This window comes from Zootoca vivipara, chromosome 4, assembly GCF_965207765.1.
Source record: "Zootoca vivipara chromosome 4, rZooViv2.hap1.1, whole genome shotgun sequence".
NCBI lineage: Eukaryota > Metazoa > Chordata > Lepidosauria > Squamata > Lacertidae > Zootoca > Zootoca vivipara.
The window spans coordinates 92,702,150-92,729,793 of NC_142587.1; the positions used below are offsets into that span (position 1 = coordinate 92,702,150).

Consider the following 27,644-nt stretch of genomic DNA (forward strand, 5'->3'; position numbering starts at 1 on the left):
GCTTTGGAAGGGGTATTGCGAATGGTTGCTATAGCATGGCAAGTGCAGATTGCCTAAGGGCCCCGCAGACACCCTTTCTATTATGCATTCACGATTATTTGTGCCTATTATGCTATTAGGTTGGTTATACATGCTCCCGCTTTCAACATTATTTGCACCTGCAGAGGTTTTCCGGAAGGACATCCTGCTTTGCTTCAGATTGGTGCATGTCCCTTAACTTCCTGCTGAAATATCTTATATTCTAGGGTTGCCATATTTAAAACAGTGTAACTATGGACAGAAAAGTCGTTGAGCTTTTTGGGCAAAATTGCTTAATGGGCTGCCATACGTCTAAGATTTTCCCGATTTCCATAGATGTATAGAAAATTTTCTGGGGAAGCATTGTAGAGCAACTAATAAAGCAGAGTGGTGTGTGGACTGTGCAGTATAAATCCAGGACTAATGCAATATTTGATTCAATGCCATGTTGCAGAATACACGGGGGGGGCACCAGTCTGGAGGGACCCCAAGTTGTTGTAGGGCAAGGGTAGGGAACCTTTTATGGTGGGCAGCCCATTCCTTATCCCACCCCCGGAAGGGCTGCCCACCTGCCCAGTCACCTTCCCCCATCACTTTGTATGCATATATCCACATGAGGCTGTTTCCAAGGAGAATCACCGGGGATGCCATGCATACATACATAATTTTATTTGTATGTTGCTTTTCCATAGTTGAAACCATGCTGAAGGTGGCTTTAAAAGAATTACAAACATAACAAAAGTAGTAATAAACAATAAATAAAGTATCAAAAACACACAACCAAAATTTTCACATAAAATTCAGAAGATCTAAAATAAAGATACAAAAATTATTATTAACAGCAACAGCTCCCCTCTCAACAACCCTCCTGACCCCCCAAAATACCCAAGCCCAAGAGTCATCTCAGCTTCATGCCTCCTCTTGTAAATCTCAAAATGTAGAAAGGGTTGTCTCTGTTCTGTGTCATAAAGTAGACCAGGCACGATAGAAGTTTATATCAGCACGAATCATGGAAGGAGCTAAGAGAGAGCGATCCATCCCTTCCGTTTCTCCTAATAATATTCGGGGTGAAGCCGTGGGCCTCTTGACATGTAATACAACCTTGTTTTAAACAGATCCAGCAAGGCACTTTTCGACATTCTTAAAACAGGGTTGAGTTTATTGGGTGGCATACGGAAGAAATATTGCCTACGCTGAGACATTCTCAGGAAGGTAATTAGGGTCATTGAGACATTATAAATGAGGATTTTGTACTAATGCAGTCACTTTCTCTTTCCCACCCACCCACCTCAATCATTTTTCCTCTCCTGTCCTGGAAAAAAAAAAGCTGCAGATCTGGGACACGGCAGGACAAGAGCGATTTCGGTCCATTACTCAAAGTTACTATCGCAGTGCCAATGCATTAATACTGACCTATGACATCACCTGTGAAGAGTCCTTCCGATGCCTCCCAGAGTGGCTGCGGGAGATAGAGCAGTACGCCAGCAATAAGGTCATCACCGTCCTAGTGGGTAAGAGGCATTGATGCAAAGGGAGCCTTAATAGCAAATCCATGGGTGGCAGAGTTGGGGGGGGGGAGTCGGAGCACAGGGCCATTGGAAGCATTTGCAGAAGGGAGGTATGTGTGGCCTGCCGCCTTTGAACACAGCTATGCACTGCGCTATGTTTAATGCCAGCGATTTTTAGCAAGGATATGGAGGCCCAAGGTCTCAAACGGCTCCCGGAGCAATTTTATAGAGCTGTTGATTGCCTTTGGCAGATATTATTGTAGTAGTAAAGAGGCTGTATGCAGACAGAGCTGGTCACTTCCAAGGAGAGCAGGGAAGGGAAGGAGAAAGAGAGTCTAGGCTTCCAGGCTTCACCTCTCTTACGAGTTTTGTATGTCTTGTTGGCAAGCCCACAAATTGCAGCGTTTTCTTAACCAAACAGCCTGCTCCCCATGCCCATTTTTTTGGACGCAAGTCCCTCATTTAAGGGGACTCCCTCCCCAGTCTCAGGATTGCAGCTGAGCTGCATTTCATCTTTTATCAATCAATTGGAAATACCGCACGAGACCACGCCTTCCGTCTCCAGTGTTCAGAGGTGACTGACGTTGCTTACGCAGGCAAAACACCAGTATCTGTGCACAGGAAGGAAGCATCTGCAGGCTCGGGGAAACCCCAAGATTTGCCCGTACCACCCCCCCCCCCAAAAAAAACCACACCATCCTTTAGGGAAACAGTGCAAAAGGGGAAGGGAGAAACAGCTTCCCCAAAAACATAGCTGAATGAGAAATGTATTAGCTCAGTGGCCATGGAATGCTTTTCTTTGTGAGGACTGGGGGAGCAAATGGGGAGGGAGAATCAAATGGAGTCTTCAGAACTGGAGTATCCTGCACAGCAATATTTTGTTGCAGCCTCCATTTGTAGCTCAGAAACCCCTGGTTGCATCTACCTGCTCTTTCGGCACTGAAATGTTATTCTGATCACCCAGAAAAGTAATGTGGTTCTCTCTCTCACACACACCATTCCCAGGAGGGCTCACTGGCTTGACAATTCCCCATCCTCGGCCGCATCTTCTCCATTTGAAAAGGAACCTCTTCCAGTCGTTTAAGGGTGTTGGGACAGGGGTACAAAATAGGCATCAGGGATTGTATATAAATATATTGACCACTTTTTAAATATATATATAAAACTACAACAGGCTTTCTTTCCTGTTTGAAATAATTGGACTTGATGACAGAAGGCAGATGCTTTAGTTGAGATTCCTGCATTGCAGGGGATTGGGCTAACTGACCCTCAGGGTCCCTTCCAACTCTACAGTTCCACCATTCCAAGATGAGCTAGTTATCAACTTTTTGGGAGGTTTAGTTAGGGCAGCTGGCCAGCTGCAATGGCTGCTTCTCATTGGCTTTGTGCCTGCAGCCTAACAGTATGAAACACATTTACCCCTTGAATACGGACAAGGGACAGGGAGAGAAAATGGGAGGCGTGCAGAGCTGCTGCCCACCCCCTTTAGGTTGCGGTAGTGCCCATACCTGGGAAGGTGGGGTGTGGATGACAAATCTGGAAGTGGGAGATATTTAATTCTGGTTTTGTGCCCCTCCTCCCTGCTGAGTTTTACAAAGGCAACGCTGAGAGGGGTCAGCAAACTTTTTCAGCAGGGGGTCCGGTCCACTATCCCTCAGACCTTGTGGGGGGCCGAACTATATTTTTTTTTTGGGGGGGAAATGAACGCATTCCTATGCCCCACAAATAACCCAGAGATGCATTTTAAATAAAAGCACATTCTACTCATGTAAAGGCATGTTTCTTCCCAGACCATCTGCGGGCCGGATTTAGAAGGTGATTGGGCCAGATCCGGCCCCCAGGACTTAGTTTGCCCACCCATGGCTGAGACTAAGGAGGAAGCCAGCAGCCCGGGCTGGTTTATAAGGCAGGCAAGGTGGGGAGAAGCTGAGGGTTGGTGGGTCAGTGGCCCATTCATCCTAATGGACCAAACTCCACTGCTCTGTAGGGTGGGGTTTTGTTTTTAGTTTTCATTGGTTTCTGCTACCTGCAGCCAAGCTAATCTCCTCCGTTTGCTTTGTTTACGCAGGGAACAAGATTGATTTAGCGGATAAAAGAGAAGTCTCCCAACAAAGAGCAGAGGAATTTTCCGAAGCCCAAGACATGTACTATCTGGAGACTTCGGCTAAAGAATCGGATAACGTGGAAAAACTCTTTCTCGACTTGGCTTGCCGGCTGATCGGCGAAGCGCGGCAAAACACGCTTGTGAACAATGTGGAATCCCCATTGCCCGGGGAAGGGAAAAGTATCAGCTATTTGACTTGCTGCAATTTCAACTGATAACCAGTCGAGCCTCCGAGGGTTATGACTCTTCCTTCTCGCGAAGGCCTGTCTTGACAAAGGCCGCTCCTGCCACCTCAACTCAATCTGACTGGCGGATGTCATCAGGTTCACAACCTTGAAGCATGGCAGGCTGGCCACTTCGCCTGCGGGGTCAGCGTAGCAGAAATATAACCTGGTTTAATTTTTTAAAGATATATACACACACAAACACATAAATATATATATAAATGTGAATTCCCCTGTAATCTGGAGGTGGTGAGGATTCACAAGGGTGCTCTAGGTATCCGATGGCAAGCGGAAGCCAGGTCTTCATTTCACTTCCAGGAAGCAACTAGGAAAACTTCCTTGGAATTGCCGAGTAATGCAAGATCTCTCTTGCACCATTCCCCCCCCCCCCCCGGACCTTTTAATAAGTGTAATGCACATTAGCCATCATGCAGCTGTCATGACCTGCCAGCTAAGCAATGACCTGTGTATATAGATTATAGATTATGGCCCAAATCATTTGGTTTTTAGGGCACAGCTCTTGAAAACATGTTTCTTTTTTGGGGGGGTGGGAAATAAGTGTTAATGCCTCTCATGTCCATACACTTTCATCGACATGGAAGTTAAAAATAGAAATGCCAATATTTTGAAACCAACAAGAGTGGAGATTGGCTCTCTCACTTCTTTGGGTACTAATAGTTTTGCTAACTTTCCCCCCAGGCGAAATTTTAGATGTGATCCCATTACTGCACGCTCCGTTTTTTACAGAAGCCAGGAACTGTTCACTAGGAAGCACCAATTGGGGAAAAAACATTTTTGCTGGTAGAAACAAATATACCATGGGCCTCATTTTGCCTGGATGCCGTTTCTGTGGGTTGAAAGAGTTTGTTTTAGCTTATTAAAGAGGAGTATTGAAAATCCTCTGCGAACTTGACCTTAACAAATAAGTGTTCTGAAGTTTGCAATTAAAATCAGCGTTCTTGCACCATCCTGGCATATAGTGGAGCTTTCTGTTCCCACTTTCCCTCTTACGGAAGTGAGCCGATAAAGGCGTTTTGAATATAGTCAATTATTTCAGGAGTTAGCAGAAATAGCTCCAGGAATGGCTCATTGGGATGCTGGGTAACTTGGGAAATTGGACAGCAATATAGAGTTGTCTGTTTAAAGGCATATTACAACACTTAAGGATTCTGAGATTTTTTTGCCGGGGGGGGGGGCTGGCCAAATGTATCCATGTGTCCACTTTAAGCACAGATGCCACATGTGGTGTGCACTGCTAAATGTAAAAAAGAGTGAGGAAGACCTTACCAAAGGAGTAAAACCCCAGGATCAGTCCTAATAATAGCTATCCAAAACAGCAGTACAGTCTGCAAAAGGATCGATACTGAGCGTGCTTTTAATTAAAGCAGAAGCAGCCGCCGCCACCACGGTACTGGACTCAAATCCATTTGTGGAAATGTATTTCTCATCGGGAAGTGAGCGCACAATTTCATAGGGTTTTTATATGCTTTAGGAATAAAAAAGTGGCAGCGCATGTTCTGATCTTTACCGAGGCTGCGACCATCTTGCAAAGCTGTAGCTCCCGAGAAGCGAATTCAAATTGCAATGTGAAAAAGACTTCCTTTATAATGTAGTCGCTTGCAGGCTCACGATTGTAGTTCATCTAATTTGTCCGCTGCACTCTCCTGGGCTCAACTGTATGTGTGCGTGTGTATCTGTATGTGAAACCGTTGGCTTGGGCATTTCCCCTCAGTCCCAAACCACGAAAGTTGGAAGCAGTGTGAAATGTGTCCTGCCCTCGTCTCCATTGTTACTGCACCTCTTGTGCCATGCTCAAAGAACGCACCAGATTCTGCAAATTGGATGCTGGAAGAAGAATCACAGGGGCAGAGATGGCCAGCTTTCCCCCCTCAGATCTTGGTGTTGACTCGCTTACCCTGCAAGGAAGGGCGAACTGTCTGGTTCATGATGGACCTGCAATGGATTGTAATTTTAGTATTAATTCGCTGGTTATTCTGTATTTAGTATTAATTAGTTCAATTATGTGCAGAAGAAGAATGGCCGCTGTTTGCTGGGGACTGGACAGGTGCATATCCCCTGGTGAAAGGGGAACATGTGAAAGGCATGGATACATGATGCGCTTTGCGTATTAACCCTTTGTTTAAAGAGGGCTTGCTTTTACTCGAGGTGCTTCTAGGAGGCTGTGCCCGATCACCAACAAGGCGATCTCTTCTGCATTGAAAAAGAAGCTGCTAAAGTTTTAGCCTTTTTTTGAGAATAAAGTCGACATTTTAAAAAAGTGTGTGTCTTTCCTCTGCCCCCTACAAGGTTTTATCAAAATAAATGGAGTGGACTGCAGTTTACTGATAAATCACTGGTAAAAGGTTCATTCTGTGGTATCTCCTGTGAAAAAGAGCAGGTAGCAAGTGATGGAAAAGACCTGTGTTGAGATCCTGGATGGCTGCTGCCAGCCAGAAACTAGATGGAGTCTGACTTGGTGTAAGGCAATTTCCTATTTTCCTTTATCACTACAGCAGAAACACACAAGAGATGAGATTTTAAATGAATGTTACAGGGTCAAACTACATGTGGCAAGATCAAATATATCCCTAGGGGTTTTTTATTTTTATGTGGAGAGTTGCATAATACAGACAAAGGGAGTTGCCATGAAATGAAGAATGCATAGGGTGGTATTCAACTCAGAGTAGACCTATTTATATTAACGAACATGACCAGACTGGAAAGACAAGTTGCTGAATTGGAAATCATTACCAAGCTTAAAACCATGGAAGCACCTGGGATGAATAGAGACATCGGATTCTTATCTCATTATGCATGATCAAGCTTTCTTTAGCACCTCAGCCCTTGCTCCCCCCCCCAGGACTAATTGCAGCCATCAGCAGCCATTAACAGCCATCTACAGGTTTACCACTCCCATCACCCATTCCCACCCACCCCCACCACCCTCTGTATATATATATAGGGTCTGACACTTCTGTTTCTAGTGTATCTGAAGAAGTGTGCATGCGCACGAAAGCTCATACCAAAATATAAACTTAGTTGGTCTTTAAGGTGCTACTGAAGGATTTTTTTTATTTTGCTTCGACTCAGACCAACACGGCTACCTACCTGTAACTAGAACATGACCAAGTTAAACTGGACTGGGTAAAACTTTAGTTTGGCCCTTAACTCAGCTTTCTAAACTTTTCATGTCTGTGACGCACTTTTTAAAAGTAAATGTATCCCTGACCATTAGGTCCAGTCGCAAACGACTCTGGGGTTGTGGCGCTCATCTCGCTCTATAGGCTGAGGGAGCCAACGTTTGTCCGCAGACAGCTTCCGGGTCATGTGACCAGCATGACAGCCGCTTCTGGTGAACCAGAGCAGCGCATGGAAACACCGTTTACCTTCCTGCTGGAGCAGTACCTATTTATCTACTTGCACTTTGACATGCTTTCAAATTGCTAGGTTGGCAGGTGCAGGGACCAAACAACGGGAGCTCACCCCGTCGCGGGGATTCAAACGGCTGACCTTCTGATCAGCAAACCCTAGGCTCTATGGTTTAGACCACAGCGCCACCTGCGTCCCGAGACACTTTTTAGACATGCATTATTTCATGTCGCAGTAATTCAGTTTTACTACCATGAGGTTAAACTAACCCCTTTCCAGCCCTGGGAGGATCGTGGAGATTGCTCGTACAACAGACCTACACACTAATGTGTCACGACACACTGCTAGGACACACCGTTAATTCTTCCTCTACTGCCCCTCTTGAGCTGTACACATGCAGAACTCCTGGTAAAAAGTATTTGCAAATGGTCAGAGTAGTTGCAGGAATACTAAAAAAGCTTTCTGGACACATTTGGATACCCAAAAGATGTGCTTTTGGAACGCCACAAGGCAAACTGGAAGCAAGTAGCGCATTGTGTCAAGGCATCCATTTTTAACCATATGCATTGGATGGATCAATCAGCGGTGTATTGTTCCATATTCCTGGGTTTTTGTAAGAGTTGCATTCCAGATGTTGCTTTCATTTCCCACAGCTGCACACCAAGGCCCAAAAAACTCCTTTCTGGTAGAGCAGAGCAGCCGCAATTATTTCCATTTTAGTAGTTTCCCCTCGATTGTTCAAAGCAGCTTTTCTCTCCCCCCTCCCCCAATTTTGTACTGAAAATCCTGTACAAGTTAGTGGCGTGCTACAGAAACCTGTGCATACTGTAAATGGTCATCCTGAAACCATTGTATACTATAAATGGGCATCCTAGATTTCATCACCAATAAACAATCTGTATATTCATGACTGTAGGTACACAAAACCCAGCAGTGCTTTTCCTCCTAATGCACATAGGAAGCAGTGCTGATGAGAGATACAGCTCAGTTCACAAGGATTTTGCGAACCCTCTTCCTTTGGACAGAAATGAAGGGAATGCCTCTGCCTTCTCTCAAACCAGGTTGAAAAATCTGGGCCTCCAGGTCTTGTTGGACTATCAACTCCCATCAGCCCCCAAAAGCATAGCCAGAGATGGAGAATGTATCCCGAGAACATCAGGAAGTGGCACAGGTTCCCTACCACTCATTTACACGATCAGGCTGCATAGAGAAAAAACGTGGAATTGATTTCACGTGTCTGTTCAGATGTACATCTGAGTTCAATGGCACAGGACCTATTTCCATGTAAGTGGGTGCAGAAGGGCAGCCTTATTCACCAGTCCTCTAGAACAGATACACTTCCAAACAGGGCAAAGCCTATCTTCTGCCATATTCGCTGCAAACAGCATTTAGAGCATGAGATTCTTAATCTCGTGATCGTGGGTTCGAGCCTCACATTGGGCAAAAGATTGGGGTTGGACTAGATGACCCTATGGACCCTTCCAGCCCTACAATTCTATGATTCTATCATGGGGGTATAAATAAAGGTTCTGGTGGAATAGCCACTGAAGGTGGGCCCCAGAGTGAACACAGCTTAGCATAAGCTTGCCTGTAAGCACTGGAGGGGCTACCCAAATCACCTCTCGTGTGCCACATGGGCCTTATGGCTCTGTACCCTTATGCTGCCCTCTATATTACACATCAGTAGAACAGTCACCAGTTCAAAGCTATTGATAAAAAAATACCCAGAGACATTTTATTTTGTCTTCTAGCAAATAGTCACTTAATGCTCAGTCCAATAGACATTCCTCTTGGCACTTTTAAACAATGATTCATAACAGTGTTTTCCCCCTTCAAAATAGCCCTTTCCCATTGCACAATCACTTCAGAAAACTACTTACAATTGAGAACATGTCAAAAGGCACAACGCTGACCAAAAAGGATGTTTTGGAAGGAAACTTACGTACAAGCAGATGAATTTGACAAAGTGGCCTCCAAGCAGGAGAGCTGGCAGTTTTATTACATGAACAGTTCAGAAGACCAATCTGCAGTGTTATGCACGCTACCAGGCGTGGAAGAAGGGCCTGGCTCGTTGACGTCTGCAGAAGCAGAGGAGCTGGGGGATTCATTCATGAGCTGTCTGAGATGAACACCATCTTCAGGAACAGGTCCATCCTCAAATCTAGTCTCTGTCGCCTGTTGCCTTTTATGAATGAATTCCACCTTCCTTAAGCTAACATTAGACTTTGAAATCACAAACCTTACTTTGTTTTCAGAAAGAGGAGACTCCTCTGCAACTTGGCAACTGGCATCGCTCCTCAAAGTTTTTTCATTCTGGAAAGCAAGTGGATGCATCCATTTTTTATCTGACGGAGGAATCCATTCCTCATCATCGTTTTCAGACAGCCCCTGGGCTGGACTTCCTTTGATAGATAGCTGCTGAGGACCAGATGCATTGATGCTAACAGAATTTGCATCGCTCGACCTTCTAGATTGTGGGAACTTGCTGACAAGCTGTTTCGCTACATAATTTTTCAAGGAAGGCCTGGGTCTTTTGCATCTGGCATTGATCCAAGACAATTTATTCCGTGGCAATTTGGCAAGAATGGATTCTCTCCCTCTAGGGAGGCTTACTTGTCGACAAGGTCTGGAAAGGGGAGTCGACTGGGAATCAGGTACAAAGCCTGGAGTACCTGCAAGGCTGTGCTCAAACTCAGATATGGAACCAGCAACTGGGGTGCTTGTTTTCCGAGGAGGCGTAGTGAACATTTTATGTAAGGACAGTCCATGCCAAGAAGTATTCCAGCTAGCATCTTGCTCACTCAGCATGGCTTCAGATCTTATACACTTCTTGTTCAGTGTGCCCTCCTGCGGAGAGAAAGCCTGTGACAAGTTGAACATTCGTACAGTGGCTTCTGCCTGTCTGGCACTAGCATCAAAGAGATCAGCTGAAGCATTGTAACTACCCTCAGGGCAATCGGAACCGCTAACCTCAGCCTCTCTAAAATGATAATTTTGCACTTCTAAGGGCAACTCTCTCTCTTTTTCACAAACTTTGTCTGTTTTTTCACAAGTTGCCGGGGTGAAACCCTGTTCCTGGGTGTTTGTGAGATCAGCCATTTGGTTTAGCTGATCGCCAACACTTCCTTTATTTTCCCATTTGTCTAAATTACCATCACCTTTACAGTTTAAGTGGGTAGTCTTCCTGGTTTGTAAACAAGGGCTTTTGAGACAGTTGCTGGTAGATGAGCAGGAATTGAGACTCTTACAACTACTGACATCTTGGCCAACTCCTTCCTTGGATGACAGGCAGCTTCCCTTTGAATGAGAACGTTTAATTCCAGTTAGGGTGGACCAAGGTGAAATATCTGGGTGCTGGTTGGACCAACACCCCAAATTTTCCTTTTCTTCAGTGGGTGAAGAGGTATAAGAGGCTTCTTTGTCATATCTGTTGCTTCTGAAGCATGGAAGATTCAGCTGGTGGCAAGGGAAATTATCTTTTTTGCTCATTTCCATCTTCCCAGCTAGCTTCTTCAGTTTCTCACCTGACTCTTCGGTAATGAAATTGGCACTGCAAATGCCCGGTTTGGGAGACGACTGCTTAAAGGGTCCATGGAATTCATCAGCACCCTGACTGGGGAAATGCTCCAAAACATCAGCTTTTGTTGGCAACACCACGGCTTTGTCGTTTTCAATTTTGGCAATGAATTCATTGAAACTTTCAGATGATGGCAGCTCATCCCAAAGCCATGTGGCTTCTTGAGAGTTTCCACCTGCTCTAACGCAACTGGAAGATGGAGCAAGGGGGGAAAGAGATCCATCGTATGCCTGGGGTGGGAATGAGGTCCATGATGTTTCATGTCCATTGCTCCACTGGGTGCTAATTTTTCTCAGAGGAGAGTCTCTCTCCTCTAATTCTAATGGGCTCAGCAATGATCTGCAGTCTTTTCTTCTTAATGAGGAATAGCCTTCTGCTTCACTCTTTTCAGTGACATCGTGCAAATGACATTTCTTATCTTTCCGTTCTTTTTTCGTATTCACAGTCAGGTTACGGTCCTGGGGCTTGAAAACTGACAGGCTATGCAAAGAAACTGAACTATCATCCAAGTTTGGCTCATCCTGTGCAGCCTTGCTTGTACTTAGAGCTACAAGATCAGCGCTTGTTCCTGAAGAAACACAGGAGGAAGTCAGTCCAAATGATTGAGGCCAGAGACTTGAAAGAATATTTATGCAACTTGATGGAACTGCACCCAAGGTGTCAGAGCCATGCAGGCCACTGAGTTCTCTGCTTGGTTGATCAACTGCTGCAAAGCGGTCAAGAGGCCAGAAGCCCCCATGGCTATGCTTGGAGTAAGAACATTGCAGCTCCTTGAGGTACTGTATAACAGTGCAGCCCACAAGACCAGAGTTTGGTACAACCATCTGACAGGCAGTGAGAGCTCTGGAGTTCTTGTCAATTCGGCAGGCATTTTGCATGGAGCCGGTGCCATCCTGCTTACCAGAATCCTGCAAGATAATAGAAGGTGCTCTATCAGCTAGCATACTTTACAAGAAGGTGCTTCTATTTCATAGCTCAAAACCTTAAGAGGTTTACCTGGACCAATCACTTTCATGAAGCTGATTACTTTAGATCAGGAACCTATGGGCCTCTAGATGTTGTTGGATTACAACTCCCATCAGCCCCAGCCAATATTTCCAATAGCCAAGGATGATGAGGGTTGTAGTCCAGCAGAAATGCACCAAGACAAAATGCTTCAGTTCTGAAGCAAACATTCCCAATTTCATCATCACCTATGGCAGTTGTACACCTGGGTTCTGCATATGCATGTCTATCAGCAAGGTACACCTGGGTTTTCTTTAAAGTTATGTTATTGGGAAACAACATTATAGTTTTATTTGGTATCCACACGTCAATAAGGAGGATATTTATTGTTTTAGACAGACTGCACTGGAAACTGAGTTGCAGGACTGTGACTGAATAAGGATTTGGGCTAGATCTGTGGGGTTGCAATCACAGTCAAGAAGAGGTGAAACCTATTAGGATTTCAGGTAAGGAGGACAAAGAGGAAGGCCCGAAAGCTACTCTTGCATATTAGCAAGCAGAGTTGAGGAAACTGTCAGGAACAGCAGAAGGGGTGTCTAAACTGAGACAAGACCACAATCTGTGCAGAAAGACACTGCTGTTCTCCCTTGAGAACCTACAGCTACTCTTTGATATTGGACCTTTGCTTCTTATGACAGACAAGGTTCTCATTAACTTCAATTTCTATCACAAATTTTGCCCAGATTGTTGCACCCATGGGGCCATGGGAAACAATCCCTTGCTCCAAAACTCCAGATACACAAGATTGAAATTTCAAGTTCCTTCAACTCCATACTTTAAGTTACCTAGTAAGCATCTGCTAAGTACTCAAGGGCCAAGAGGTAGTTTATACAGAAACACTTTCTCCACCTAACTACAACCAGTGGAGGGTTCTTTTCAACCACAAAATAGCAGGAGAGGCTAGCTGGCTGGATTCACGTGCTGTCTTGTGCCCAATATTAGGGGGACCTGGCTTGTGGCATGTGTCTGACATCATGTGTGTGATGTCATGTGCACAATAATGTTGCGGAGCACAGTGCGGAGTGGCTTCCTCTCTTGTGCTCAGGAGGAGTCAGCCACGAAAGCACTCTGCACTAGGCCTCAGCTGCCCCTTAACATGGAGGGGGCCTGGCCCCATCAGGAGATTTTGAGGGGGCTGAAGAAGATACCTCTGTCCTTAGGACTTGGTGTGCCTGCTGTAAGGGGATTCCATGTTTTGAACCCAAATGCTTCAGTTTACAAGGCAGGACTCTTTCTCCTGTCTATAGTACAAGGAGGGTCAATCCAAACCACAAACTGATGAGGGCACTAAAGCAAGCCCAGCACCAAATCTCTTCCAACGACAACAAGTGTAAGGGGCAAATTCAGTTCAAAATGACTCATCCCTGATATTAAAAAGTCTCTGCATATAGGAAACTAGCATGTTAGGAAAACAATTATGTAGACCCACCCACCCCAGTCACATGAGCACACATCTGCACCCTCAGGTGGTGTACCCCAGACACAGATTTACTTCGGCGAGAAGGACGCCTTGGTTTTTGCTCTTCCTAGAATCTAACAGTCACAAAATAGATATTCTGAGGAAGAGACCCTTCCTCATAAGCAGCTTTATTCTCATCAATACTGCTCATTACAATTCCTCACATGTAAGGCATCTGGAGGCAGATGCCCAAACTCAGAGGATATCTGTGCAAATTGACAGTAATCTCTCTCTCTCTCTCTCTGATCACAAACAGTCTACCTATTTCCAACTCTAGGTTGTTAAACAGAGAGATTGAAAATGAAAAAATAAAAAAAAATCAGCAAGCCTAAAGTAGGATTATTGTTGCAGTGATTTGATTTTGTACCTCTCCTGGGAGCTGTGCCCTTGATTGAAGGGGGAGCGGGAAAATATCTGAACACGCTTCAAGGAGCTGTTGATAGTACGTATTTACTTTTAGCAGTTGGAACTGGATGGTCTCATAGCCATCACTTGGGAAAGTCAGAACGCTGGAGGCATATATATTATTTGTTCGCACCTTATGGATCGAGAAATTCAAGCCTCATTTTTGGTAACTGCCTCTATGTTCCTGCTTGGAGGCAAAGTGATCTGTACACAAATTCCCATTCCTCTTCTAATTTTGAAATACAGCCATACTGATTTCCTGGTGCAGATGTTAATGTTTTACTGTAGGAAATACTAATCTCATGTTTGGTGCCTTAATTAAAATACCAATTGTGAAGTAACTAGCGCAGAACAAAAAAAATGTTCTCCAATTCTTCACCCCATTCACATGTAGACATTTTTTGGGGTGTGTGTGTGGATTTGGGTGACGAGTGATTTTTTCTGGGCAGGGGATGGGGTAGGGCTTGCCATTGATATAATGAAGAAGCAAGTTATTTCTCTTTCTACATTTCAAACAATTCAGCTTCTTGGGGCAGCTATTCCACACCCTCTAGAATGCCCCAGATGCTAAAAATGTTCCAAGACATCTGGGGGGTGGGGGTGAACTATAGAAATAAGGCAGTCATGCACAAAATTTGGCAGCTTTCACCCCCCAAATGATTCTCATCTCCCCCAAGAATGAGTTGTGCATTCTTTGAGCAAAACATGCTGGCGGGGTGGGGGTGAATTACCTTAACTCCAAAGACAAATTTCTTCCCAAGGAAGCATGTTTCAACTGCTTGAAATAACACACCCGGAACTGCATCCCTGTCTGGTTCTCTTGCTTCTTGTTTCAGTTCTTCAATGTACCTTGAATAAAAGTGTTACAAAAAATTACTGACAGGATACTGCTTGGCTTCTGAGACCTATAAAGAATTTAAGGTCCAAGTGTCAAAATAATATTGCTGTGTTACACGTTACAGGAGAATTTAGCAAAATGCACTTCCATTCAAATAGCCAGGACATCACTAACTGTACTATGGGGTGCAACCTTACCTGGGAGTAAGCCTTAATGAACACACCCAGGATTGTTTGTGCACATGTATTATCAGGTTGAAAATGTGACGTGGAAATTTCTGCCTGTGTATCAGAAAAGGACAGCATCCATTGTATTCAAATTTTAATGCCTCCCTCAATCATTGTACAATAGAAGATGCTGAACTCAGGTTTTTCAGGCCTGCCGTGAAAAAGGAAACCCATTCCCTCCTTTCTTCCATCTCCTTTGTATGAATCAGGTTTCTTGGGACAATGGGACAGTCTCCCAGGTTTATCAAAGATCTTTACCTGGGGCCTTTGAGAGCTGTTCTCAGTTACAGCAGATACTTGTAAATACTGGACAAGATGAACCAAAAGCCTGAATACACTGAAACCTGAAAAAGGCTTGAAAATTATGAATTAGGGAGCTGTTGTTGTTGGCATCCGTCTGTCTCGGGAGACGATGGAGGATTGTGCCTCTGGGGGATGAACTCAAGCTTTTGGAAGGTTGCAGCGCCTGCTGTGCTGTAGAGACCAATGTGGGAGAGATGTGTTTTGTTGCAGCTGGGGCAGATGAGTACCAAAGTCCACATAGGAATTTGAGCAACTCAGTCAACTCAGATAATTCTTTGGTTATCATTTATTTCACTTGCACCCTGCTCTTCCCCAAAAGAGCTCAGAGGAGCTTTAAATGGCTCCCAGGTAGCTAAAAAGGCTGGCTTAGTATCAGAAATACTGTAGAAGTCAGTCATATGATGAGACTGCTATCTGGGCCTAGTTAGCAGCAATCAGGGCTCCTGAGAATCTTTACTTTGCTTCTTTTTTAAAAAAATACAGTTTTTGGCCCCACCACTGTTTCAAACCTTGGTCCAAATCAGCATTCTCTTATAAAGCATAAAAGTTTGAGAACACAAAAGCATTTTCTCATGGCCTCTGACTGTTATCAGAGCCTTTCATTTTTGTCCATTAGTGGCTCATCTCCTTCTGCAAATCCTGCAAGACAGTTTAACTCAAGTATGCTACATTATGCTGTACCTGCTTCGCTCCAACTTACCTCGGTGTAACACACTGGTACACATGCACTGCAGAGCTTGAATTCTCTGGACAAAGACTGATTATTGCCATTTTTTAAAATGCAGGGCATGCTCCCTTTTTCTTAGAAACTGAAATCAGGGTTAGGTGGCAAGATGTAGTCATTGTTTGCTCTTCTTTCATCTTACAGATGGATGTTTATATACACAAACATCAATTTTAAAAATGTTTTTAGGAAAGCTGAGAGGGGATTTGACTCCAGATTTGTCCAGGGATCCACCCCACTAGAATATGCTAGGTTTGCTGAATGTCCACAAATTTCATAGCTGCATAGATTTAATTGCCCCTATTAATAAATACCAGCTTGGTATCCAAGCAGCAAAATGCACTGCAACTGTTTTTAGAGACATAATTACATCACATGCAGTCTGGGACGTACTGGGGGGGGGGGAGTGGGACACACTCATTTTCAGCAGAGAAATGATGTTGCATTCCTTACCTCTGCAGTCCTTTTGCTGTCACTCCAAAAAAAGTATCCAAACAGCTTCCAAATACTGTCACCTCAAATACATCACGAGTGTCAGCTACCTCTAGTGAGAGTCGATACCTGTAGTTCGCTTCCCTAGGGTCACCTGAGCAGCCACACTTCAGGCAACTGTACCTGTTAAAAGACAAGATGAAAAGCAACTGGAAGCTGACAAATATTGCAGGTGCATACCAGCTTCCCAACCTAAGTCTTTAATCACCTGTCATCTTAATAATCTAACAGCACAATCCTTTGCATATTTGCTTGGAAGCAAGTTCCACTGAGTTCCATTAGATTTACTCCCTAGTAAGTGTACTTGGGATTGTTGCCTTAGGAAAAATAATAATAAAAATGGCAAAAGCGACCTGCTTTCACAGGTTCTGAGCGGAGGAAACCTGGATTCAAACCTCAGCTCAAATTCGAACTCACAGAAGTGGTTAGGAAAAGGCAGTCCCCATCTGCAACAGACAAATTAATTTCATAAGTGAGAAGCGGTGGGAAACAATCCTGTATGGGAGACTCACTCTGTGAGTTGCAGTTATATACTCTGTGTGCACTCTTTGTCATTTGGTATGTTCTAAAAAACGAGAGCTGACCCTTTAGAAGCCAGAGCTATGCCCTGCTTCAGATCAAGCCCTAAAGGGGGAATTAAACCTGGCAATGCACCACAATGAAAGGTGGGCTACTCGGTGAACAATTGAAGATGAGAATTAATCTATTTTGTGTTAGAAGAATTACAGATTACTGGAAACGACGTTGGCATACTTTAGAGTGTAAATGTTAACAGATTTATTAAAAGCAGAAGCTTTTCTGGACTAGGCTTCACTTATCACATACCGCTGAACCATGCAGCTCCCCCGTGTGGCAAATCGATCAACTGCAGTTCCAAATACTCAGTTTTTCACCTGGCATTTGCCTTCTGCTGCCCCATGTGACAAACTTCCAAGTCTGAGGATCGAATGAAGCCCCGCTATCTGGCCTTTAGGACTTTCTCTAGTCTACTGTCTCAAGGCCACACTCCTCCACTGACCCTGCTCCATGACCTTGGATGCTATGCCTGTCTGGAAGGTGTCCTTGAACTGTGACAAGTCCTCTTACTTGCCTGCTTGAAGGTTGTGCGTGTGGCCATTTAAAGGAAAATCTCTGGCTTTTGTATGGCTGGAATGTAGCCTACCGTACAAAGGTCTAAATCCCATCCCATTGCTCCAGCCACTTTTGCCTCCACTGGTATGCTGCATTTGGAAGCTTGCCCAGCAAGAGATTGTAGCCCCCCGGCTGAGAATGCCCATCCACCTTTAGAGAATGCCCACAAACTGCCATTTACTTTATATGGCCAGATAAGTTTATCTCAGTTAAATCAGTGTCTCAAAATGATTAACTATCACTACATGGTGTTAGCCTCATAGCGCATAATGGCTGATGAAAGTCTTGTACGTACTTCTATAGTGCCATGGCCTAGTCTCCACTATAGCAAAGCAAGCCTCAGTCGCATGACAAGCAGACTGAGACCTCCGGGTATAGGAGTAAATTCAATCAATCAATAATAAAAGTTCATGTGAATTTTGTATGCAAATTACCCATTGCCACATAGCTCCAAATGTTATGTAAGTGGGGAAGCAATGTCGTTTCACACTGACCCCAGGCCTAGAGAATTCATTGCACACTTTTTGAACTGTGACTCCCCAGGTGTTATTAGACTACAACTCCCATAATCTGTGATCACTAGCTATGCTGGCTGGATTTTATGGGAGTTGAAGCCCAACATTCGGAGGGCCACAGCTGTGCTAGACGGTAGTTCAAATTTATCAGTGCTCTGGAGTGGACTTACCTCTTCAAATCTAGGAGTAGCCTGGAAAAGCAGTTTTGACATGAAGGATACACAAAGTTGGAGTTCTGGACAGAAATTACAGAAGCAGCCAGGAGATGTCTGCCATTCATGTGCTCCCAGGGTTAGCTACCAAGAGACAACATAGTTTATTGTTAGTCATACCAAGTCTGCTCACATTCCTACAGTGTGAATGTTTCTAAACCTAAACATGCACCACTCAATGTGATTTGTAGTATAGCAGCCACCAATTCTGACTCTGTTATTTTAACTGACAAAAAACTTTATTGTTTGCACTTTACCCTGGCCTTTGACACTTGATACACACATATATGTACATATATTAGGACCCAATTCTCTTGAATATAATTTATTTCAAATTGATTTTAATATTGTATTATTTTTATTGTTGTAATCCACCCTAGGATCTCACGGTGGAAGGCTGGTAGGAAATAAAATAAAAAATAAAAACTACTTAGACTGTTAAGAGTCCTTGATATGTAGTAATTCAGGTTGTAGATTTGTAGTTACATATACAAATCATCCTATAGTGTGGCCCATGGAGTGCAACAGGTAATTAGCTCCACTGCCAAAGCCAGGGGTTGGCAACTTCCAGCTCATAGGCCTAATTAGGTCCAGCACTGGTTCAAATTTGGCCCCTCACCTGACATAAGATGTGAGGTGAGGTGCGAAACAGGTAAGGACATGGCTACAAAGGGGTAATCAAAGTAAGCTCTATATTGTTCCTTTGCAAACAAGAGCTTGCTGACATCAATGGCCGGCTGATCAACACTGACAGCAAACATGGATGGGACTGGCTACACTAGAGCCATCGAAGCTCTCTAGTGAACTGTGGCAGCTCATTCACCAATAACATGGATTTACTCGTCTACAGGACTGGCTAATGCCTTAGTAGTGACTCATTTGCTAGAGTAGAATGCAAGATCAGCACCTGCAGTGCAGAAATGCAAAAGAAAAGCAGTTTTGGTTAGAAAGGGCCTCTGTACAGCAATAACCTAAGGAAGATGTAACAGTTAGCCTTAATATCTACTTTCTGACTACTTTCATTGCTCTTCAGGGTAACCTAAATTTTCAGCAATTGTGCTGTACATTTACATTTACCAGGAAAGTTTTCCCCACTCTGTTTTGTTAATCTCATCTCTCTTCCTCACTCTTGCTTCTATATATTTTGTATTCCCTGCCTTCTTTTCCTTTTTCCTGTTTTTTTTAAAAGTCTTAAGTCACTACTTCATGCATCCTGATGGACATTGTTGGCATCCTTCTGTATCGAGGGACAATGGAATGTGCTTCTGGGGGTGAAGTCAAACCGTTGTGTTAGCAGCACTGAAGTGACCTCTCCAGGCACAAGCCTGGCCAGTGTGTATGCAGGTCCTGGGCTGCTGTGACAAATTGAAGCACTTTTAAAATGTTTATTCCTGCCCGGCTGGCAAAGAGTTAACCCACCTCCAGCCTGACTGACATAGAACTCTGATGGGGGCGGGACTGTGCCCGGTTTGAAAGGAGGGAGTGTCGGTTTGGTGAGTTAGGAGGGAGAGGGAGGAAGGTGTGGTGTGATGTTATGTGGTGGCTTGTATGAAGACAGTTAAGAGGCTAGGAAAACTTAAAGTTAAATGTTTGACTGAGTTTATTTTGTACAACTGGAACAAAGCTAATTAATAAATGACACGTTAAAGAATCACTTATGTTTTTAACACAATAAAACTTCATCTCTGTTTTTGCCAACAAGAGGTCCGTCTGTATTTTTCCAGCGAGGTACCAGGACTCACAGCCGTGGTGACTCAAGAGAGGGCCAAACTCACCTCAGGCAGGGAGGTGGTGGTTTGTGTCCTGAAGTTACACGGAGGAGGCTTAGAAGGGTAACCTGAGGTGCCAAGAAGTTGCCAGAGTGCCTAGGGCAAACTTCTACAGTGGGGGAATCCAACTGAGGGAGACCCTTTACTGGAGGCAAAGGGGTTATTCCGTGGGACAGCCTAGAGTTTCTTAAGGTACCAGGTCACGCAAGCTGGAAGGCTCTCCTTACTAAGAAACCCATCAGTAAAAGGGGTTTATCTTTGAGGCGGCAGGAGCAGAGGGTGGGTGTTTTCCCCTCTGGATTCCTGTGTCGCAGTGATAGTAGGAGAGAGTGGGACACGGGTCGTCACAGCTGCCCAGACAAGACCCCCCCCTCTTGGCCTTGCTGATATGGTCCAAAGGAAAGTAGAGCAATACATTTGGCATCAGCTTGGCTGCAGGAATTGCTGGAAGGAGACGTACAAGATGCCATCCATCTTAGGGACTCCACTCTGGATTTGTGTAGAGTTTACTCCTTGGCTTTTTCTTCTGAAGATATCCCAAAAGGCAGGTTTAGGATCAGAGGAGGAGGAGGAGGTTTAGGACCAGAGATTTAATGCTATGATAAAAGTGTTAGTTCTTACAATGGTACAAGAATCTTCCTTGGTTTTGTCATGTTGGTTTCTGCATTTACATGTTCCCAAAACAAATCTTGGTGAAGTATGAAGTTTTCAGCTGCTGGAGCTGTAGACAGATTTCAGCCCTCTAGTTTTGAAGCAGACTTACATCACAAGGATTTCCTCCTCAAAACATTCCACGGAAGTACGTATAGAACTCCAGCTTTTGCAGAATTCAGCGGCCAGGTTACTCACCGGAGCGAGACTGTTTGAGCATATTATACCGATCCTGGTCCAACTGTATTGGCTACCAATTAGTTTCCTAGCCCAATTCAAAGTGCTGGCTTTGACCTATAAAGTCTTAAACGGCTCAGGACCACAATACCTCAAGGACCACCTCTTCCCATATGAACCTACCCGGTCCTCCTCGAGAGGTCCGGAGGGTGGTAACATGAGAACGGGGGCCTTCTCTGTAGTGGCTCCCTGTCCATGGAATGCTCTCCCTAAGGAAGTTCGCCTGGCACCTTCATTATATACCTTTAGACACAGGGCAAAAACATTCCTTTTTAACCAGGCTTTGGTTGAGCTTATTGACATCCAACACCCTTTAAGAATGTGGCTTTTGTTATTGGGTTACTGCTTTTGGTTTGATTTTATATGTTGTGGTCTTGTTGTGAACCGCCCTGAGACCTCCGGTTATAGGGTGGTGTATAGGTTGAATAAATAATAAAATAATAAAAATAACAACATATGGACATGAGAAGAACCCTGCAAGTGGATCAATGGCAGTGTTCTCCCTTCACTGTCAGAGACTGTAAGCTTCTGAATACCAGTTGCTGGAAACCACAGAGGTAAAGAGTGCCGTTGCGTTTAGAAATCTGGATACTGCACTGCATGGGCCTTTAGGCTGATTCAGGAGGTTCTTTTTATGTTCTTACCAGGCCAAATTTCCATCAAGCCCAGCATCCTGTTCTCACAGTGGTGAAACTGGTCCACAAGCAGGACATTAGCGCAACATTCTTCCCACTTCTGTTCCCCAGAAACTGGTCTTCAAAGATATATTGTGCTGCCATCGTGGCTAGTAGCCTTATTCTCCTTAAATGTATTCATTTATTTTATTTAGAAAAATGTACAGACTGCTTAATAATAATAATAAACCACCTAAGTATACAAAATTAAATAAAACAATTATCAAGGATTTGCAGATAGACTGAACTAATATATATGGCTAAATTATTTGTCTCGGCAGGCTGGCTGGAAGCTTTTTCTTTTTCCCCCCAACCCTATTTCTAACTGGCGCCCTGGGGATTATACAGTACTAGCATTCTAGCACCTGGTTCGTTATGAAAGGCAACATATCAATACTAGAGGAAACACAATAAAAATGAGGATTGCAACTCAAGCACTTAAACCCTGGACTGCACAGCAGCAAAGATTAACAAAGGACTAATACCACTTTAGCTCGGGTAAAGAGCAAAATTAAACTTGATTTTAATGTTGCAAGAATAAAGCTAATGAGAGTCATGGGCGCAAGCAGCTGCTAAGATGTAGCTTGCAGGTGCAGCAACTTAAATCTAGTACTTCTGGAGCAATCATATTTCTGCCTAATTTACCTCAGGGTATTAATACACCTTATTGCTTGTGACTGCACAACCAGCTGTGTTTGAGTAATTCTGGATTAATTAACACTCAATAAACTGGTAGGGTGACTTGTAAGAAATATGTGGATTGGGAGATGTTATGAGGGAAGTGCACACAAGAACAGCAGAGAAGCAAAATGTTAGGTAAGAAATTACACTTTTCTTTTTTTCCTGACATGGCTTCTACGTTTTTATAAACCACTCAATACTATGTGTTTTAAAGAGACAGTATGGTGGAGTGGGGGGACCCAGGTGGCGCTGTAGTTAAACCACTGAGCCTAGGGCTTGCTGATCAGAAGGTCGGCGGTTCGAATCCCTGTGACGGGGTGAGCTCCCGTTGCTTGGTCCCAGCTCCTGCCAACCTAGAGGTTCAAAAGCATGTCAAAATGCAAGTAGATAAATAGGAACCGCTACAGCGGGAAGGTAAACGGCGTTTCCATGTGCTGCTCTGGTTTGCCAGAAGCAGCTTTGTCATGCTGGCCACATGACCTGGAAGCTATACGCCGGCTCCCTCGGCCAATAATGCGAGATGAGCGTGCAACCCCAGAGTCGGTCACGACTGGACCTAATGGTCAGGGGTCCCTTTACCTTTTTTATGGTGGAGTGGACAGAATAGTGCACAACTTGGAATCCTTATTCAGTCATAAAGCTCTCTGGGCATTTTTTGACAAGTTGCTATCCCTCAACTTATGGGAAGGGGGAAGAGATGATGTATGCCAGTCATTCTGAGCTCCTTGGAAGGAAGGTGCGATATAAATATAAAAATAAGCTTTGCAACAACCATCAAGTCAGTGTGGGATAAAAAAGCATTCATACTAAACAGACATTTTGGCCCCTAAGCTACAAAATCCATTTCAAAATAAAAATACAGTAATATGTTGATTGTTGTATACATTCCAATAAACCTTAGTTTGTCAGAGGTTCCCTGAAAGAAAGCTTGTACACTTCCCCTGCAGTGTACAACCACAAGATGGTGTTGTGTATGCTTTAATGAGCATGTAGTGAAGTCCAACAGGCAGAGGGAATAGTGAGCATGTAGTGAGGTCCAACAGGCAGATTTGGATGCACTGGTGGATTGCTACATGATTTTCAGCTGAGGTACAATGGTTTCAAATTTGCAGTTATTTCACAGCAGCAGCAACAAAAATGTTGCCATCCCCACTTTATCATACCCTCCAACATTTCTCTGACAAAAATCGAGATGTCCTACCGTACCCGCCAACACTTCTCTGATTAAAAATAGGGACATTCTAAGGAATAGAGGGACATTCTGGGATCAAATCAGAAACTGGGATGGTTTCTGTAAATCTGGAACTGTCCCTGGAAAATACAGACACTTGGAGGATCTGCCTTAAGCTATTGGAATCCTTGGTCTGTAGTAATGCAGGTGCCAATTGTAGTTATACTGTACTGCAAATTTCCTAGTGTATAAAACCCATGAGGGAGGAAACTAGCTCAATGCCAAGCCATTATTTTGTACCTGGGTTTGGTTGGAAGGACTTTAAGGCATGCCTTAAAACATGTCACAGAATCCTTTGCAATGAGCCAGGGGATCCATAGCAGAATGTGCACATTAGAATGTCTTTTGCCAGAGGAGTCAATCTGGAAAAGGGTGCCTGGAGGACAACACATTAAAGAAAGGGGAAAGTTCTGTGCTTTATACGTTTTTAACTAGTACAACTTAATCTTTGCCCTTTTAAATAGCAAGCAAGTACCGGTGATTGTAAAATTGTTTTGATGCACAGTAAGCCCACAGCCTACACACATTTAACTTGTGTACATTCTGCTTTGCCTGCTTGACAATTAAAAAAAAATTTTAGGGGTGAAAAAAGGGCAGGCACCCAGGAAAAAATCCCAACGGCCATGATGCCTGGAATGTAACCTCACATATATTGCAGGCTTACTGTATTTAGCTACTGGTTTTGTTACTTTACATTTTACATATTTTGAAAAATAATAATAATGAATGCCATCATGGGAGAATGACAGAATACAAATACATTAAAGAAACAAAATGAAACCATATGGCTAAAGGAAGAGCAAAGCCCCTTTTCTTTTTTTACATGGTACGGTGACCATTTGTATCTTACATGAGCCAGGAAGAGCAAACAAGGACTCCTGCCATTCCCAGCCTCTTGGTGGACCATTGGAGAGTTCTCCTTGAGTAGAGTATATACTCTTTCTTTGTATGCCATTTGTGTGGTGTGATAATGTATTTTCCTCTTCATTCACAATAATCTGAAAGCTCTTATGGGTGAATAATGCAATGGCAGTCAAGATTTTTGCAACAGTCCTCCTTTCCTTCATGTTGCAAAATGAAATAAAAACTTTTAAAAAGAAATAAATAGAATAAAATGGTAAAGCGGGGGGTTGGGAGCTGCCTAGTGACAAGGGTGGGTGGCAACAAGAGTGGTGGCTCCCCCATTGTGGAATGCTCTCCACAGACACTTGCCCAGCGCCTTCATTAAATGTCTTTAGGTACCAGGCAAAAGCATTCCTCTTTACCCATGCCTATAGCTATTAAATAATCTATGGCTTGTGAAAGTGTAGGGGAGAGGACTGTTATTATGATGACTATTTTATTATCTGTCTATGCTTTTTATGTTTTTATCATTGATGTTCTGCAAAAAAAAATAATGTTGTATACCACCCTGGGGTCTTTTGATAAAGGGTGGTATATAAATTGAATTAATAGTACTATAGTAATAATGGCAGTAGCAGTCCAACCACTGGCACTGGTTTTGATCTCTAAAGCCTTAAACAGCTCAGGACCACAATACTGTACCTCAAGGATCGCCTCTCTCCATATGAACTGACCTGGAGCCTAAAATCATCCTGTGGGGCCCTTCTTTGCATGCCTCCTCCACCTGAGGTCCGGAGGGAGGCATCATGAGAACAGGGTCTTTTCTGCAGTGGCTCCCTATTTGGGAAATGCTCTCTCCAGAGAGGTTCACCTGGCGGCTTCGTATATTTAGGAGGAAACATTCCTCTTCTCTCAGGCATTTGGCTGATTAAACCAGGGTTTCCCAAACTTGGGTCTCCAGCTGTTTTTTTGGACTACAACTCCCACCATCCCTAGCTAGCAGGATCAGAGGTCGGGGATGATGGGAAGTGTAGTCCCCAAACAGGAAGAGACCCAATTTTGGGAAACTGGATTAAGCAAACTACTGTATGGATTTTTAAACTGTTTTTGTCTGTTATTACGGTATATATGTCTAGGTTTTTATATTGTAAACCGCCCTGTGAACCTCAGATTAAGGGCGGCATAGAAATTTAATAATATTTTTCGGGGGTGGGTGTTGGGAGGGGAGGGAGACCCACGAGACCCACCCGTGTTTCACCAAAAATTTCGAACGGAGTACTAAGGAGCCGGGGGGGACGGGACCAAGAAAGATTACAAAGAGGGGGAAAAGATACATTGGTTAGAAATATGGGACGAGAAACGAAGAGGAAGCGCCGCACTCACCACAGACTTCCAAGCTCCCTCACGCCCCCTACCACACATCCTACTCACGCTCCAGAGGAAGTGACGACACCAGAGTCGCGCACCAATCAGAGGGGGGGGAGAGAGCCCAGCGCCAGACCCGAGCCACCGCCGGCAATGCCAAGAAGGTCTGTTTTTCCCGCCTCGGCCGAAGGCAGCCAATCTCCGCTCAAGCCCCGCCCGGCCTCCCTTCCCGACCGCTCCCACCGACCAATCGACGCGCTTTCTCTGCTTCCAACGGTCAGGCCTGCGCGCTCGAGCTAGCCAATCGCGGAAAGCCTCGGCAGCCGACCTCCCGCCCTTCAATGAGGGGGGGCCCCTCCGCCAGCCAATCGCCTTGGGGAAGGGCGGGGTTTAGAGCGAGCTGGGACCGGCCTCCCGCCCCTCCCTCCCTCACCGCTCAACGGATTTGGTTTTGGTTCCCCTCCCGGCTATGGGTGGAGCCAGGAGCACCCTCGCGCCCGGCTCCCTCCCTTTCCCCGGCCCCGCCCTCACGATGCTCAGCTATAAAAAGGGAGGTGTGCGTTTGCGGCTGAGGTAGTCTTATCATGAGGCTTCCACTGTTGTTGTTTGTGGCTGTGTGCCTCTTCTCGGGGGGCGTCGTCGTCGTCGTCTCCGGACCAACTTCTCTCCACACGGCGTCCCGCCCCGACTCCGGCCTCCGCTATGACTCCCGCACTTACCGCACCTGCTATGTCACCCAGAAGGTAAGGCGGGGAATAAGAAGCTGATAGGCATATATCTAAAAGTAGTCATTGGCAAAGGTATTCTCGCTTCAGGTGGGGCAAAGATCCCTATCCCGCAGTGCAACGGAGCCACGTTTCAAAAGAATAAAAAGTTTCCCCCCAATTTGGACAGTGACAGGAAATCAGGACAAAAGTTTACATGCATATATTTAAAAGCAACAATAATACTAGTACTGTAATAATTTTCTTATTGATATTCATTAATAATAATTAATAACATTGATAGTTTGCCATTCGTAATAAATGAATCAATATTATTAAATCAATGACAATAGTTTCTGAATAAATTAATAAATTTCAATATTTTTATTTTAATCAATAAATCAATAGTATTAAATTTATTATTAAACTATTAAATTTATTATTGATAATTTATTAGTATTAATAGGAATTTACAATATAACTGCAGTTCAGGTGGGTCGGTGTTCCCTGTCTCCCTAGTGCAGGCATCCCCAAACTTCGGTCCTCCAGATGTTTTGGACCACAATTCCCATCAGCCCTGACCACTGGTCCTGTTAGCTAGGTATCATGGGAGTTGTAGGCCAAAACATCTGGAGGGCCACAGTTTGGGGATGCCTGCCCTAGTGTAACGGAGCCACATTTAAAAATAAGCCTTTTAAAAAAAATCAGTTTGAAAAGTGACAGGCATTGAAAAGTGTGGGGCAAATAAGTGAGCCATGGAAAAACATAAATCAGGATGGAGATGGGTTGAATACTCAGTATTGTCTAACTGCCCCATAAACAAATTGGAATATATGCTCAGCAAATATGGAAGACTCAGTAAAAATGGGATATAATCTAACCTCTGCAACAATTTTTGTGCAAGGAGGTCAGGATGAGTGTGACTGGAGGGGCCCAGTGTCAACTTAAGTATTCTTACATACTTAAAAAGTACTTGCCTTTTTACCGGTAAGAAGACTCCCAGAGTGACTCTCAAGCTCACAGTCCTAAAAAAAGAGAGATGTGTAAGAGGAAAAAGAGATTTGGAGGGAGGAGGAAAAATGCATACATACTTCTTCACATTAGTGTTTCAGTTGGAAGGTGCTTAATAAATGTCATTTCTGGCAGGGAGTGAAACAAGCTTCTTGCAGCTGGTTTTCTTTGGGTGGCCAATGGATCCACGTCGGCTTCACCCTTGTCCATAATGTTCTTCCAGGAAAGCAGGTGGTGTAATCTCCCAGTGGTGCTTGGTCCCTGTTTGAATGACAGTGTGTGCTTTTTCACAGCTATGTAGCCCCAGGCTGCTCCTTTCGTACATTAAACTTAGATGAACTCATTGTTATTCTGTTTTTCAGCAGTG

General features: G+C 44.2%; 3 protein-coding genes across 6 annotated transcripts in view; 2 read left to right on the plus strand and 1 right to left on the minus strand.

Annotated features, from left to right (window-relative positions):
• The window catches only part of RAB30 (RAB30, member RAS oncogene family), a 39,007-nt gene extending 33,525 nt beyond the window's left edge, over positions 1-5,482 (plus strand). For all 3 annotated transcript variants that reach the window (XM_035115332.3, XM_060273908.2, XM_088668425.1), the window contains 2 exons: positions 1,346-1,529; positions 3,595-5,482. In XM_035115332.3, coding sequence (XP_034971223.1) covers positions 1,346-1,529; positions 3,595-3,845 — 435 coding nt within the window. In that variant the 3' untranslated portion in view covers positions 3,846-5,482. The remainder of the gene's footprint in view (positions 1-1,345; positions 1,530-3,594) is intronic.
• Positions 5,483-8,930: 3,448 nt separating this feature from the next.
• Positions 8,931-25,703, minus strand: DDIAS (DNA damage induced apoptosis suppressor). Of its 2 annotated transcripts, XM_088668424.1 has the most exons (6): positions 25,581-25,673; positions 23,595-23,730; positions 18,070-18,195; positions 16,215-16,376; positions 14,401-14,518; positions 8,931-11,708 (listed from the first exon to the last, which is right to left on the minus strand). In XM_088668424.1, the coding sequence occupies exons 3-6, from the start codon at positions 18,177-18,179 to the stop codon at positions 9,222-9,224; spliced, it is 2,877 nt and encodes a 958-aa protein (XP_088524550.1). In that variant the 5' UTR covers positions 18,180-18,195; positions 23,595-23,730; positions 25,581-25,673; the 3' UTR covers positions 8,931-9,221. The 2 variants fall into 2 exon arrangements, with proteins under 2 accessions (XP_088524550.1, XP_034972419.2); XM_035116528.3 differs by lacking the exon at positions 23,595-23,730 and having other exon boundaries at positions 25,581-25,703.
• Positions 25,643-27,644, plus strand: part of PRCP (prolylcarboxypeptidase) — a 36,402-nt gene continuing 34,400 nt past the window's right edge. The window contains exon 1 of the mRNA XM_035116077.3: positions 25,643-26,305. Coding sequence (XP_034971968.1) covers positions 26,147-26,305 — 159 coding nt within the window. The 5' untranslated portion in view covers positions 25,643-26,146. The remainder of the gene's footprint in view (positions 26,306-27,644) is intronic.